Below are 16824 nucleotides of genomic sequence, written 5' to 3'. Positions count from 1 at the left end.
TGGCTTGTGGCTACCATGGCTTTCTGTGGCTGGGGTTCTCAGATGGCCAGGGTTCCAAATTAAGTTAATGGCCTGGATAGACTATGACTGAAATGCCTTCTTGGGATGAAGACTTTAAGGAATCTGCCCATGGGCATTGTCCTCCTCCTGAGCTACCCTGTTCCAAAGCAGACTTGCAGTGAGCTATTGTATTAAATGTCCTATATCTTTTTTTTTCTGTGTCAAACACTTAATCAAAGGGATAGGAAAATGCACACACATATCATCACACATAACTAAAAACATTGAAAACAACTCAAAAACTTGATTTCTTGTCCACTACGTAACAAGCAGAACATGAGCCTCTATTAGAGGACTTACTGTCCTCCAAAAATCAAAACAATTCAGTTCCACATTTGCGGGTCTGTGATATCATCAAGCCCGCAGCTCCTAGAAAATGCCAGGCTGGGCTGGTAAGGAAACCACACCAGGGCAATCTGAAATGTGCCTGATTGAAGAATGTAACCAGGAATTCACTGGACAAATAAATAATCCAAGAGAAGGATACACTTAAAACAGTCGTAGCTAAAACATCTGATGAAACAATACCTAAGATGGAATGAATATTTCAGCAAACACATGGAAAGTGAAGGAAAGAAAAGCCATTATTTTAACTCTCGTTAGCGAAAGGAAAGGAAAACAAAACACAAGAACAGAAACTCACATATACGAATTACTTCAAAAGGCTAGGAAGAGATTAGGGGAAAGGAATTTTCAAATTGTATCCTTGAATGGGGGACGGAATCTATACTGGGCAACACTGCAAGAGCACAGAGAGCAGTATTTTTTCCCTATTCCACTCGCGATGCCAGCTGGTAGATCAGAAAGAAAACAACCAATTGCTACATGAGAGTAGCTAAGGAAATCCGAAGTTGTTTTAAACCAAGTAAAGTGGTGTCCAGACTAGGTGACTCAGAGGCATGACTCAAACCCGACACTGGGGGCCGTCAGCTCCCGGAGGCCGGGGGCGCGTCGTCAAACACATTTTAGGAAAGTACCAGGCTCGAGGAAGGCGACAGGAAACCTCCCCAGGGGATCGGCCTGGGGCTCCTCCTGCCCTACAGTTTGACCTCTTACCATCTGCACCAAGAGGAGTTTCTAATCTCCTGGCTTCCCCTTCTTCCTTTACAGCCCGCCCACCCCGCCACCCATTTTTCTTCCACAAAGTGTCACGCGGCGTGTGTGTGCAAGACGTCGTGCCCCCTCCCAGCGGCTCCCCACCACGCGCCCACCCGCCCCGCCTCCGCGGCGAGCCGCTCCCTTCCCACCCCGCCCGCGCCCGCCGTCCGGACACGCGCGGCACGAACAGCGCCGGGAGCTGCACTAGACAAACACCTGTCCCGCCTGGGCTCCGCGAGATTTGGGGGCGAAAGCATAGGCAACAGTGGGCGCGTTCTCGCGAGGTTTAGGAAATTTCCCACGGCCCGTGTTGTGTCTGAGTTGAGTAGTGGAAGGCGGTGGGAAGGAGGTGTAGCGTGAGACTGGGCTACCCGCATTGGGCACATGCGCAGTGCCGCTCGCGAGTGCCGCGCCAATCCTGCAGCGCCTTCAGCAGGTCTCCGGCAGCGAATTCCAGTTCTCCGGGTTTTGGGGCTCCCTACAGGAGGCAGTGCTCGATCTGGGAATCTCTAGGAATTGAAAGGGCAAGGCTGGCGGGGGCGGCGAGGGCGGAGAAAGGGATATGGCAGGTAGGAAGGAGGGGTCAGGATTCGTGCCCTTTTCCTTTCTATTAAATGCCCGGACGGACGAAGTTTGCTCCGGGGTTTCCAGGCTTAAGTTGCCTGAAGTGCGTTCCGGGCAGCGACCAGCGTCCTCGACTTTGCCAGGCCCACGGAAGGACCCTGGCAGTGTCTGTCCCCATTCCACCTGGGTTCACACACGGCTGGGGACGGCGATGAGGTGCTAAGGCTCACACAGCAGGCAGCTCTCTGCCCCAGGGGCATCTCTGGTTTGAGTACGAGTGGGGCCTCAATTCCAACGCAGTTTTCACCTCTGGAGAAAACTACGCGGCACTCTGGCATGCATATATAAGGTGGACATTAGGGGTGTCTTTGCCAGAGGCCTTGGCCTGACCTCATTTTACACCCAAGGAGAAGAAAGCTACGTCCACAGAGCTCAACTGCTAAAGTTTTCCATTTACAGAGCTCTGAAGGGTCACAGCCCACGTCGTCATCTTGTCTGTGCGCAAGCATGGGGGGGTCGAAGAGAGCGAAGACAGTTCTAGGTTTGTCACTTGCCGAACTCCAGGCATCTCTGTGGCTCCAGCATCTAACGCAGACATTTGCATAAGGGAGGTGTCCAATGAACGTCTGAATGAATGAAAAGGGCTGGGAACCAGAGTGAGCGGGAAGCCACTTGGAAAACACCCATTTGAGGAGGTGTTTCATCTAGGCCTGTGAAACGCGGCAGATTTTCCCAGGACCCCTCCTCCCTTCCCCTCGGCCCCGCCTCCTGACCCCTCCATTCCCCGTCCCCGTTGTAATCCCCTCCGGTTTTCCTCAGTCTCCACGTACGTCCCTCAGGGCGCGTCCCAAAACCCGGATAACCGGAACACTCCCCATGGACCACACTGAGGGCTCGCCCGCGGAGGAGCCGCCTGCGCATGCTCCATCGCTTGGGTAGGTGTCCAGGGAAGGCAGCGAGCAGGATCCCCTACTCCGCGGGCGGCGCGAGGCGTCTGGCTCTTCGCGGCGGCTGCGAGGGGAAAAGAAGCGCGGGGGCTGGGTGGAATCGAGGAGTGAGGAAAAAGGGAAGGGGCGGGGGAGAGGGACCAGGGAAGGCGTCAGGGGGAATCTCGCGAGGGTTGGAGTTTTGGCGAGAGTTTGTGGAAGATGGCGCCTGTTGTGACAGGGTAAGTCTGGGGGAATCGGAGCGCTGGGAATCGTCAAAGTTGCGGGCGTCTCGCAGCCCGCGGCGGGCGGCGTGTTCGGGGGCCGCGGCACGCTTGGCGTCCGGGGCCGCGGGGGCGGCGTCGCGTGCGTCGAGCGCGGCGGCGGCGGCGTGTGGCCGTGCGCTGCTCGCTCTGCGCCGCCGTGGCTCGGTCTCCAGCGCGTGAGGGCGGGCGGCGGCGGCGACGCCGGCGGGTGCGGGCGTGAGTGCGGCCGGGCGCGCGGGGCCCACGGGCGCGGTGCGGGTCGCGCGCCTCTTGCGCCGCAGCCCGCGGGCCCGGCTTCCTGGCCCCGCTCAGCTTTGTTCCTCCGGGCGGTCGTCGCCTCGCCGGGCCGGTGTCCCCGGCCCCGGGCGCTTTGTCTTTCCCCGCTGCCCCCCGCGACTCTCTACCCCGGGCCCTTTGTTTCACCGCCTTGGGCGCTTTGTCCGACCCGTCGCGCCCCGCATCCCTTTTCCATCTCCTCCCCTCAGCTGTCCTTCCTCCCGTGCCCCTTTGTTGTGCCCTTCGCTGTTCGGTAGCTCAGTGACCTGCCACAGCCCAGGCACCAGATTTCTGTCTTTTAATTTTTCTTCCATTATTTTTCTCACGTGTTTTCCTCTCACCTTTATGTTTGCTACTTGATCACTCCCAGAGTCTTTGTCTCGCCCATTCAGTGGCTTATTCGCTTGGCACCCCCTTCCCCTCCCATCATCGGTTGATTTATCCACTACCCACGGAGTGTGTCGGCTGAACTGTCTCAGCCTCGGGGACTCCATCTGGTGCTTCTGCGCGCAGACAGACCCTACGGTTTGTTGTTGTTTTTGTGGGTCTTGAAAGAGGCGTGGGGATACTTAGTTTCTTCCTCGGCGTTCCGCACCCTTTTCTCTTGGGATTATGTGTACACACACACACACACACACACACACACACACACACACACACACACACACACACACACACACACACACACCCCTTTCTTTCGGGATTACTTAGTTTCTTCCTCGGCGTTCCGCACCCTTTTCTCTTGGGATTATGTGTACACACACACACACACACACACACGCACGCACACACACACACACCCCTTTCTCTCGGGATTATAGTGTCTCCAGTTTTCTTCGCGGCCTCTTTGGGCCCATGGTTGTTTTGCTTGGAAACAGTAGCCCTGGAAAAAGATCTGGTCTCTAGGTTATTGCTCTTCCACCCCCGCCCCCTCTGCCCTTAGGCCGTTTCTGATGGCCTAGGCCAAGGTCAACTGTCGTAGCTTTGCTTCTGGGTTACCTGAGGGTATTGTAGGAAGGTTAGAAGAGGTGCGAGGTATTTTTTTTTTCTTCTGTTGGATGTGTGAGACTAGTTTCAGATACCCACATTGGCTATTCATTTGGTACGTGAATAGTAGCAGCGTAAATTTTGATGTTAAAAATTTCTGAACGTTCGTGGGGAAAATTCCAGCATTTTCTAGACTATAGGTCTAGAGTTAGTTATTTTACCAGTAACTCCTGCTGCTAAGGAAAAAGGGAGGCATCCTACTTGGGAGTTTTACTTTTTCTTAATCATTAGATAGTTTATAATTATGTGCTTTTGCTCTGTAGATCTGTGACAACCCTTCTGTCCCATCTTTGGAGTTGAAATGAGGAACACGCTTAAGAGTGCAGTTTCTGGTTGATGAATACTGCTTCTAGAATCTTTGTGGAATGCATTAATCAAATGCAATTAAAAGACATTTAAGTAATAGTCTTAAGTAAGGTAAAGTCACTTCTAATGTTAAAGGAGCTTTAAATTGTTCAGAGTGCTTATTGTTATGGTAATGTAAAAACTGGGAGTTGGGGGGGGAGGGAGGGTGGTGTGGTGTATTTAAATAGCCTGAATATTCTGGTGCTGAGGAAAAGAAGTATTCAATTTACCAGGATTACTAGATTGAATATATTGTTCAGAAGTTGGTTTTTTCCCCCTTACTGGTTGATCACTAAGTTTAGAAGTTGTGTTAACCACAAAATCATTTGGAGTGTCATTTCCTTTATAAACTAAAGTTCCACATAAAGTGGTACTAGTAGAGGATGTACAAGATTTAGTGTGAGGAATGTTGTTAAACATTTTTTTTTGAAGGCTGTGATTAGAATTAGTAGTTTGATTTTAATTAATGGAAAATCTATTTTCATAATTGATAATGTGAGGGTTTTGTGAAAATTTGCAGTCTGGGTTCCACGGATTTTACCCGTAATCATTTGTCTCCCGTACTTGTTCTTTGTGCATAATCATTCTTTTGAAGGTAAAATCTTGAGTACGCTTTTTCTGACTCTAAACAAAAGTGTAAATATGGTGTAATAATGGAAGGTATTTTGTTCTGACTTGTACATGTAGGAATGATCACACAAACGTAAAAGTCACTTTTACAAACCGTGTTGTGTTTTTTGTTTCTAAATTGAATTAAGACCTTTATTTTGTGATCATATAAAACATTGCTTTTACTAAATTATATCAAATAGCAACATACTTAGAAACATACGGGATGAGTTGTGGTTGGGACACTTTCATTCTGATTATCGACTATTAAAGCTTTAAATTTGTTGTCCATGCATATTGCAGATGGGTGTGCAGAGTGTATTTTCAGGAAAAAAATAGAAGCTCACTTGTGGTATTTTCAGATCTGTTCTAATATATGCTTCTTTGTATTAGATTATTTAAGTAGTTAGGTTTATTTAAAAGTTACCTATTGTCTGATAACAGTCTTCTATCAGTGTCTTTAAAAGGGGAAGATAAAAAATGGTTTGGGAGAAAAGCCACTCTTGCCAGCTGTACTCCATTTGTACTTCATTAAATAATCTTTGGCACTCTGGATGGATAAGATTAGGAAAAAATGGTGTGTTTGAAAGTTCTTACAAATCCTAATTCTAGGATTGGGTCATTTTAAAAAATAAAGTTTAAAAACCTAGGATGTGGCTTTAAAACGTTTTTTGCATCCTCCTAATACTAAATTTCATGTTATTTCAACTAGGGGCAGTATTTTCTCATGGATTGACTAAAAGTTGTTATTCTTGGCATCTGGCTTTATGATTATTTCCAAGTTACTCTACTTCCCCTGGGCCAATTTCCTAACTATGTAGTAAAATGGGAATTGTAATAACTTGCCACATCTGCACAGGATTGCTGTGCCTTAGGATTTGCAGAGAGCATCCTTGCATGAAAGGTGTGGTTAAATTCTAGGAATTGTTACTGAAATAAGCTGATGTGAAGTAGGTCATATTTTATAGGAAGTCAAGTAGGAGGTTATGAACGAAGTTCTTGGCAAGTCACAGTGGTGATAGTGGGATGAAAAAAATGAAAATATGTATTATAGTTTGGGTAATAAAACCAGTACATTTTTTTCCCTATAAGCTTAGAGGGAGAGGGATAAGTAAAACAAATTACAGGGTGGTGTATTTGTTGTATAAGAGATTGAAAATCTGTCAAACTCAAGTAATACTGTAAAATTATGGGATGCTTTCCCTCTATTGATCTGTTTTCTGCACTTGATTTTTTTTAAAGTTTTTATTTTATGCGTGTGGGTAGTATGTTTTAAAAGTGGTGGCACAAAATGTTTTCATTAGACTCTAGGCCAAATCTGTTAATAGTAATGACTGTTTTCAGTATCCCTTGTAGTTTTTAATGCTTTGTCATTTGCTCTAAAGAATATTTCCAACAACCAAGGGCCATGATTTCAGGCCCTTGATCAAAGGCCCTTGGCCCTTGATCTAGGAAAGTGTTTTACATTTAGGAGATGCTCCATAGACACTTAACTGAACAAACGAAACCTGTTGTTTCTCTGTTCTTGGTAGATGATACAACATCCCAGCTAAGTTCCCCAAGCTAGGTTTCTGGATTCCTCTCTTACACTAACCCTTCACATTTAGACACTAAGAACTGAAAATTTTCCCCTTCTGAAAATCTCTTGAATCTGTGTCCTTCATCCCTGCTGCCACAATTCATGTTCTCATTTCTCTCATGGGTTAGTATAAACATTGGCAGCTTCCTTTTTCTGTTTGTAGGTTCACCTCCTTTATCTAGATTCCACACAGTCTAAATAGCAAATCTGATCACTTCACTTCTTAGTTTAAAAACCTTTCAATGGCTCCCCCTAGCAGCCTTCATTAAAGAGGCAGTGGAGTAGAGAGTATGAGTTCACATTTAGGATTTAATCCGGACTGGGTTCCAGTTCTGTCTCTGCCATTTAAAACCTCATAACACTGACAAGTGCTCTGAGTTCTCGCGTTTTCCATCAATTGCAAGACAATTATTCTTAGCTCAGTGGGTCGTGGTGAGGATTGAATGCAAGAAAACATTTAGTAAGATACCTAAACACATAGCAGGTGCTCAAAAAATGTTAGCTAGCTTGACATATAGGGTCCTCTATACCTATTTCATTTACCTTTTCTCTAGCTGAACTGTATGCCTGTCTTTCCTTTACTCTTTAGTGCTCTGGCTATATTTAAGAATCTGCAGTTCCCTGGATGGGTTTAGCAGTTTAATGCCTTCCAATATGTGAAAAGTGCTGGTATTAGTGGGTTATTATTCAAGACTTAGGTCTGACGATATTCTAACGGCATCTTCCAGGCTGGGTCCAGTGCCCCTTTGGTGTGTTCTTAAAGGACTCAGGATAATTCTCTTGGAAGTGTCATACTAAGTTGTAATTGTCACATTCAAAGGCTTTTCATTAGTTACCTGGTGGCAGATACTATTTTTTTTCATAATCGTTTATATATTCTTATACTCAAAAGAGTGTCTAGCACATGATAGGGACTTGGTAAAAGGGTTTTTTGAACAAGTGACTCAAAAGAGTACTTTGAAACCTTGGCGCAACCTGGTTCCTGTAGGCAGAATTTGATGTACATGGGAATGTATTGATTCTCTAGGGAATTTAATTGCCGAGGTACCCAGAGGAATTGATATTTTCAGCTACAGGCATTCTCATAGCGTCTAAGAACATTATAGTAGAATCTTAGCCAAAAGTTCCTTTTGGATTATACTATATTGTTTGTACAAAACTGTTAAGTTTAAATTTCACATTTTGTTTTTTGTATGGTTGACCAGTGTTTCTCAAAGGGTTCCATTATTTTTACATGTTCTAAGTCCTTCTTAGATCCATAGGGATATACATTAAAACTTAAGACTCTGCTTCTTTTGCGGGGGGGGAGCCATGCCATGGAACCAAATAATAACCTGATGACCTTGATAATCTTCAGGAAGCCTCTGGAATTGTGGACAGGTTACAATTTCTCCAAGCTTCAGGTTCTACCTCTATATAATAGGGAATGATAATTTTGTTGTATTTATCTGACAGGCATGTGACTATCAAGTAAGGTAAAATACGTTAAATTATAAAGGCCAAATAAAAATATTTAAGTGATTTGTAAATACTAAAGCACTGTATACAAATATTTTCATTGTAACAAACGGTTTCTCCTGCTAACCTTTCACAGGCAGTATTCAAGATGGACTTTTTATTTTGTAACCTGTGGTTTGTGGGTCATGTTTTAGGAAGGCAGCAATGTATTTAGTGCAAAGGACCACAGCTCTTGAAATATGTGCCTTGGCATTTTGAGCAGACATATTTGGTAAATTACTGCTTGACCATGGATGTTGTCATTGAGTCACCCCCAACTTTTGGGGTCTACTTGTTACTGCTGTCTTCTCTGCTTGGACAGCCGTAATAAAGTAGGAATGTTGAATGTCTGACTGCAGCCATCTTTCATAATCCTGCCCACAGTTCTGGATGCCCCTGAGGCCTGGCACAGCATCATGGTGTCACTTATGCCTCATTAGACCTGCTTCTGCTTCAGGGAATGAAATGATATCCTAGTAGTATGAAAAGGATAATGTGTTTCCTGAACATACTTCTGAGGAAAAGCAAGCATTAGAGGCACTCTGACTTGGGTTGTATAGTTGGTAGTAATTACCTATCTGCATAAATATTTATGTAGGTTTGTTAGGTTGAGACAGTGTATAATGATAAGCATGACAGCTTTTTAGTCAAATTGGTCATGTTCATGGCAGTCTTGGAAATATTTGCACTATTTTAAGATTACAGAAACAATGTAGAAACCACTGCTGCTTAGGTATCCTAAATTGCAGAAGCCTTGAGATAAAAATGCTGCACCTGTTGGATGTGAGCTGGAATATACTAGAAAATCAAGTTGACTTTTTTTAACTCCCCTCCCACGCTTCCTTTTCTATATTCAATAGTTTTAACTTGGCCTTAGAGCTAACGTTTTTTCTGCACATTGTTAATTAGATGATAGAATTGTAAATGAATACGAATGTATTTCTTATAAAAAGTTTATATAACCAGGAAAAATGTTTATCACTTTATGAAACCCTGTTATTTTTTATTAGCATGGTAAAGATTGTGTTATATAACTGCAATATTAGTTGCCTTATAAAGTATAGAACCAATGTTGTAGGGTTTTTTTCTTTATTATTATGAAGACTTTATTTTGGAATTAATTTTGCTGCAGACCATACTAGCTTTCGGCTGGTTTGTGTAACTGGAAGAAGGGTCTTTGTTCCCTTATTGGAAAACTGCAGACCTACTAAGATCTTGCCTTATTTTGCTAACATACCTTTTTTTTTAATTTTTATTTTTTAAAGATTTTATTTATTTGACAGCGAGCGAGCAGAAGCAGGGGGAGTGGCAGGCAGAGGCAGAGGGAGAAGCAGGCTCCCCGCAGAGCAGTGGGGCTCCATCCCAGGACCCCGGGATCATGACCTGAGCTGAAGGCAGTCGCTCAACCAAATGAGCCACCCAGGCGCCCTAACATACCATTTTTTAAAAAATATTATTTATTTGAGAGAAAGAGTGCACGCGTCAGGGGGAGGGGCAGAGGGACCTGGAGAGGGAGAGAATCTCCAGCAGATTTCCTGCTGAGCGGCAGCCCACACGGGGCTGGATCTCATGACCTCAGGATCATGACCTGAGTTGAAACCAAGAGTCGGATTATTAACTGACTGAGCCACCCAGGCGCCCTGTGTTTTTTTGTTTGCTTTTTGTGTTTTTTGTTTTTAATGGACTTTATTTTTTAGAGCACTTTTAGGTTCACAGGAATATCGAGGGGAAGGTACAGAGATTCCCCATGTTCTCCCTGCCCCTGTACATAAATAGCCTCCTTCATTATCAACATCCCCCAGCAGAGTGGTAGATTTGTTGTAATTGGTAAACTTACATCGATACATTATCTTTCTAAGTCATAGTTTACATTAGACTTTGTTCTTTGGGTTTGGACAAATGTAAATCTATCTACCAGCGTAGTTTCTTACAGAGTAGTTTCATTGCCCTAAAAATCCTCTGTGTTCTGCCTACTCATCCCCTTCCCACCCTTAGTCCCTGGCAACCACTGAACTTTGTATTCTCTATAGTTCCCAGCATATATTTTCCAATCATTTAACTGTTGGTTTGAGTATGAGAAAATTTTTGATTCAAAAAATTATGTAGTTCTTTTTTTTTTTTTTTAAAGATTTTTTTTATTTATTTATTTGAGAGAGAGAATGAGAGAGAGCATGAGAGGGAAGAGGGTCAGAGGGAGAAGCAGACTCCCTGCTGAGCAGGGAGCCCGATGTGGGACTCGATCCAGGGACTCCAGGATCATGACCTGAGCCGAAGGCAGTCGCTCAACCAACTGAGCCACCCAGGCGCCCCCAAAAATTATGTAGTTCTGTACAAAGCTCCTGATCCATACACCCAAGTGGAGGAAGCAGAAACATTGAGGTTCCCAGTCATGAGGGGAGGGGTTAAGGGAAATGCCTATAACCGTGCCTTAGTGGTTCTCCTTTATAACTGCTTAAATATGTTTTAAAGAAACAGTTGTTGAGCACGTAATAGGTGTGACTGCTATGTTAGCGGTCTTATAAAGATGGCCAAGAAGTTGTCTGGTGAAGTTCATGATTTAGTGAAAAGTGCACAGATAATTATAATAAGGGAGATTATAAGTGCTGTAACATGTATAGTGGTGGGAACACAGGTGTGAATAATTATCTTAATTGGAGGAGAGTTCATAGAAAAGGTGAGAGCTGATAGGGGTGTTAGGAAATAAAACTGGAAAAGTTGTTGGGGCTTCTTGGAGGACCTTGAGTGCAAAGTTAAGGGTTTGGATATCAATCAGGGTTTGGGGTAGGAGGGCATTGAACATTGTTGAAGAAGTGAGGCAGGGTGTAATCAGTGTAAAATAGATTGGGGTGAATGGAGACCATAGGAGAAATGTAATCAAGGTCTCATCTTCATGGTAGCAGGCCTAGGAATGGAAAGAATAGAGCAGCTCTTTCTGGAGACAGGATGGTATTGGGAGCTTTGCAATCAGTGCGCTATAGATCTGCGGCTATAAGCATTTCACTTAATCTGTCTTGCCCTTGTCTGAAAAATTGGAGAAAATAATACTTCGTGGTATTGGTGTGAAGGTTATATGAGATACGAGAAAAATGCCTAGCTCAGTTCTGGGAGTAGTAGCTGCTCAATAGGTCCTACTCTTCCCCTTATCTGGAGTAGAATTTAAAGGATAAGATGGGGGAGCAGGGAAGGGTGGAAGGGAAGGTGGGGAGAAAAAACCAAACGATGAAGCTGGGTGAAGTAATTAGAAGTGGGAAAGTCTGAGTGAGGTGAGCAGGTACAAGAGAACCTGCATAACAGTGCTTTGTTTCTTTTAGCTTTTGAACAAATGCTGAATAATTTGCATATTTCTGTAACATTTTTGCATACTTTTGTAACATTTAACATCTTTCTGCAGTTATATAAATATATCTGTATTGAGTGTGCCTCCCTTTCTAAGTCTGATTTGTCAGCCACCTCTGTAAGGACAGGATCAGTATTTTACTTACCTTGCATAATTATGGCGCAGTTGTTATCAGCCAGAATGTTATTTGCTAGATGGATAGGACTTGAATGGATTTAATATATAAACTTGCCACTAGGTGGCACTTAGTCTAAGTGATAAATCTGATATTCAGCATAGATTAGTTTTTCTGAGAACCATGGTGAAACTGACCTGGATTATGGTCTGCTTTCTGCCATTTCTGGACCACAGTTTTTGAAGTGGAATATGAAACTTGCAGCAAATAGAAAACTCATAGTATTGAAAAATGGAAAAAGCATAATGCCATTACAACATGTTCTGTAGAAAGAAACTGAAGGGAAGCTCAGTGAAATTGCACAAGTGACCAAATTCCCCATCTCTAAATGTATAGACAGTGAAGCCTGGTGGGTTAGATTTTAGGCGATGGTTTTTATGGTTAGAGGAGGAGACTGTAGGAGTTTGTTTCTTATAATGAAAGATGATGATGAGGTATGGTTTGTAGGGATACTAGACTGTGATTCTAGGTTATTTACATGTTGGTGTGTTGTATTCTCCCTGTAACATACCACAGTATGTAATTATATCCAGTGTGACAAATGTTATAGATTATTAACTCCGGTAGATTAAGGAAACTTCAGAGCTGGAAAAGACCTTGCTAATCATGTGTTCTAAAGTAATTACTTTTTTTTTAAAGATTTTATTTATTTATTTATTTGACAGAGAGAGAGCGCACGCGCGTGCACAAGCAGGTGGGAGAGGCAGAGGGAGAGGGAGAAGCTCGATCCCAGGACTCTGGGATCATGACCTGAGCTGAAGGCAAACGCTTAACGGACTGAGCCACCCAGGCACCCCTAAGTAACTACTTATTTAAGTGAGGGCACAGATGGACTGAGTAATTTCCAGTTGGCTAATGGCTGAGACCCACTCAGTGATTGAGCTGGGACTAGTTCTGGTTTGCTTTTTGGGGAGAGACTTGTGCTGGTCTTTTTTCTGTTTATACCACTCTGCTGCTTTTTAATGTTACAAGAACTTTGTTTTGTCTTTTTTTTTTTCCTGTGGGTGTGGACTTACAGCAAGAATACAAATCTCTCAACCCCAAGCTTGGTTTGGGGCTGCTGCCAGTGTTGCTTAATAAATGGTCAGCTCTGAGCCTGCCTCTTCTTTCCTCCTTGACTGTTTTCCTGTTCTTGATGCTGCTTGTGTTCTCTATCTTATATTTTTGACTGACCAGGGTGGCTTCTTTTAGAACACATTTGTTCTCAGTGCACACTTATCACCTACTCTGCTTTAGTTGTCCCTACTCCAGAATCGCCTGGGTTCTGGCTCACCTGGCTCACCCCAGTCCTTGCCTCTTGCCTCCCTAGCATCTTAGTTCTGCCACTCGCACTAAATTGCAGCTGGTTGTTTCCAGAGGCTCTGTTAGAGAAAATGGAAGGACAGAAGAAGAGATTTAGAAAAAGGAAGACTGTCATATAGGGAAAGAGGCCAAACTTGAAATTTTACACTGGAAGATGTACTCATTTATGAACCTGGTGATTTTTATACCAGGGGTTTTTCTAGCGTGTATGTCAGGACAGTATTCCCTAACTGTGGAACTCATTAGATGTGTTGTATCTGTCATCTGTGCTTAACCAAATGTCAGGGAAGTGAATTAAATCCATTTCAGCAGTCCAAAGACAGTACTGATAGTTTTAGTAATTTACTTAATCTTATAATAATGAGTGTCGTCGTTTGATTAAATGGATAGTACTGAATTAGTGGGAGTTGCCACGTCACTACTGTAATGTTCAAAAAACAAACTTAGTAGCTGTAGCTTTCAAAGATTATTTCCCAGTTACTGCTAAACATGCCATTTTTCATCCTGGCCTCCCCCCGCAATATAGGGGAGATTCTTTTATGTATAGGATTTAGGAGCATATCATTTACTTAAGCCTCATTTCCAAGGATGTAACTCCTGAAAGTTGTCAGTTGGTATATTAAATATCTTAAATGACATGAGAATTTAAATTAACACGGTAGCTTAGATGTACAGTTGATTTATTTTTTCTTCTTATTTTTAGCTTGTTTTTCTAATTCAGGCAAGTGACTGTTGATGTCGAAGTTTTTCTCAAGGGTTAATTAATGTCATCTATAGATACTTCAGATGATTTTTTTTCTGTTGGAAAAATGTATATAAGAAATCCAAAAGTAATTTAAATATACCATGGAAAGGCAGCCACTGTAGTCTTCCACCAGGAAATTAACTACTGTGAACAACTGGGAGTATAGTCTTCAACTTTTTTTTTTAGTGGAAATGCTGACATTCTATTTATTGTCAATAGTTTAGCAAACATATTAAGGGGTTTTAGGGAATTGACATTTTGTTAAGTTTCTACTGAGTCTTCAACTACATTGAGGGAAATAGTATCTCCATTTTATAGATAAGAAGTCTGAGGGTCAGGTATTTAATTAATTTGACTCAAGTTCAGGAAGCTTTACTTCTGCCTCTGCCATTCATTGCCCTCCCTGTACTGATAGAGGTTTTGTTTTTCTCTACCTAAATGATAAACACCTGAAAGCTTCCAAACTCTCTCCTAGGTGGCAAGCAGTACCAGAGAGAATTCTAATAAAGACTTTAAGGAAAAGGGGATTATATTAGATTATTACTTTAGATGAAGTATTAGGTTTACTGTTTGATTATTTTAAAAATAAATGTATATTCTAGAAATGCATTCAAAGTTAGATTTGACTATGTATTTGTAACCATATTTTTCTGATGAAATGTCTTTTTCTTATTTTGTGTAATAACTTTATTTTCCAGATGATACTTTTTGTCAATTTATATGAAGTATTTTCTCCTAGTGTTTCATTTGTCATTCAATTTTATTATTGTCTTAAGTGAGTTTAAAATTTTTATGTAGTCAAATTTGTAGTTTTTCCTTTAGCTTTGTGTTTTGCTTGTCTTCCTTACCCCTGAGATTATGAAAGCATTCTTTTGTTTTTGTTTTTCTTTTTTTTAAAGATTTTATTTATTTATTTGACAGAGAGACAGCGAGAGAGGGAACACAAGCAGGGGGAGTGGGAGAGGGAGAAGCAGGCTCCCCGCTGAGCAGAGAGCCGGATGGGGGGTTCAATCCCAGGACTCTGGGATCATGACTGGAGCCGAAGGCAGACGCCCAACGACTGAGCCACCCAGGCGCCCCCATTCTTTTTTTCTTCTTCCAAATGTTCTTTTATAATTTAAAAAATTATTTATCCCTTTAACCCTTCTCGGAGGTTTTTGGTTGGTTGGTTGGTTGGTTGGTTTTTTTGCTGTGTGTTATGTGATGTAGGTTCTGACCTTATTTTTTCTAAATGTATACATTTAGAACCAAATGTATTGTTTTCATATATTCAGTTTTTTCTGTCTTCTGTTGTATAGAGTTGTGGTTCTTAAAATGAGATCCTTGGAGGGCAGCAATAGGTTAACTTGTTAGAAATGCACATTCTTTCACTCCATCCCAGAGCTCCTGTCTCTGAAGCCCTGGAGGAATAGAGTCCAGCAGTCTAGTTCAGCAAGCCCTCCAGGTGATTCTGATGCCTGAAGTTTGTAAATCACTGTGAGAACTCCTCTTTAAGGAAGGGCAGGCCCTCTACTTGTGCCCTGGATCCCATCCCTTCTCAGCTACTCTAGAGTGCCGTGGATCCCATCCCTTCTCGGCTACTCTAGACATTGGAGTAGCCAGCTAGCCTTCCCTGTCTCTGGTCTCAGTTTTTACCTTTCTCTTGAAGCATCCTTGACAGTATATAAACATGCTGTTGTTTCTCTGGATTCCACACTCCCCTTTGGTTTTGTTTCTTCTTTGCCCTTTGCAACAAACTTCCTATGGAGAGTTCTTTCTGTCTCCACTCTCCATTCCCTCTAAACCTACTTCAGCCAGGCTTTTTATCTCCACCATTCAACAAAACTGCTCCTCTCAGGGCTCCTGGATGGCTCAGTCGTTCCTCTACCTTCGGCTCAGGTCAAAATCCCAGGGTCCTGGGTTCGAGCCCCTTATCGTGCTCCCTGCTCTGCAGGGAGCTTCTCCCTCTCCCTCTGCATGCTGCTCCCCCTACTTGTGCTCGCTCTTTCTCTGTCAAATAAATAAATAAAATCTTAAAAAAAAACCAACAACAACAATCCTGCTCCTCTCAACTTACCGGTTCCCTCTATGGGTGAATGTAGTGATGAGTTTTTTTCAGGTGTTATCTGACTTGTTATCAGCATTTGATATCTTGGATCACTGCCTTCTTATTCAAACATTTTTTTCATTTGGCTTGTAGGATACCACACTCTTGGGTAGCCACCTTGCTGGCACCTTTTTCTTGGGTCTCCTTTCTAGTACTTTCTCATTCTCCCACATTTTCCTGCTCTTTATCCCACATTCTGTACTCCTTCCTGTTTTATTTTTCTCACTTGTATGAATCAGCTTCTCACGATATGTATTCTTTGCCTTTTGATTTTGTCTTTCTCTGCCCTACTAAAAGAGTGCTCGGTACATAGATGATACTCAGTATTTGTTGAATGAATGAATGAACCAGGGAAGTGTTGTAGCAACATCACTTTTTGAATGCTCTTTTTCTCACTGATCTGAAATCCTGCTTATATTCCTGTATGTTATAAAGTTTTATGGGCCCCCAGTATTAGTACAGATTCATCTAATGTGTTTTAAATATAATCTGTTACCTGAATGTGGTTCAGTAGCCTTGAGATCTGTTGTTACATTTAGTCTTTGCCATTGTCTGGTGTGGAAGGTAGTAGTATTCTGTTTAATAGAAATTTAACCACATTTACCTGTGGGAGAGTTGGAATTCAGACTCGCGTCTCTGGATTCCAATTTCATTGTGATGAGCATCTTCTAATGATTGTGTAATCTAGTATGTGATAATGCTACTGGGCATTCCTCCTCTCCACACCCCCACCCCAAATTCAAGATTAACCTTCAGTCATCTGCGCGATTGGTTGTGCTCTCTAACCATAAGATCCCCTTCCCTCAGTCTAGCCCCAGTAAACATCTGAGACAGGAGGATGAAGTTGAGCAGGGAATTGGTTTATGTGGGATTTTTTTAAAGTAGACTTTGTTTTTTTATAACAGTTTTATG

At 42.8% G+C, this 16824-nt stretch overlaps 1 protein-coding gene across 1 annotated transcript in view; it reads left to right on the top strand.

Moving 5' to 3' along the window:
• Positions 1-2706: 2706 nt before the first annotated feature.
• Positions 2707-16824, top strand: part of RBPJ (recombination signal binding protein for immunoglobulin kappa J region) — a 108333-nt gene continuing 94215 nt past the window's right edge. Inside the window, exon 1 of the mRNA XM_021679451.2 lies at positions 2707-2890. Coding sequence (XP_021535126.1) covers positions 2871-2890 — 20 coding nt within the window. The 5' untranslated portion in view covers positions 2707-2870. The remainder of the gene's footprint in view (positions 2891-16824) is intronic.

This window comes from Neomonachus schauinslandi, chromosome 2 (genome assembly GCF_002201575.2).
Source record: "Neomonachus schauinslandi chromosome 2, ASM220157v2, whole genome shotgun sequence".
NCBI classification, from domain to species: domain Eukaryota; kingdom Metazoa; phylum Chordata; class Mammalia; order Carnivora; family Phocidae; genus Neomonachus; species Neomonachus schauinslandi.
This window is presented reverse-complemented; position numbering and strand designations above follow the sequence as displayed.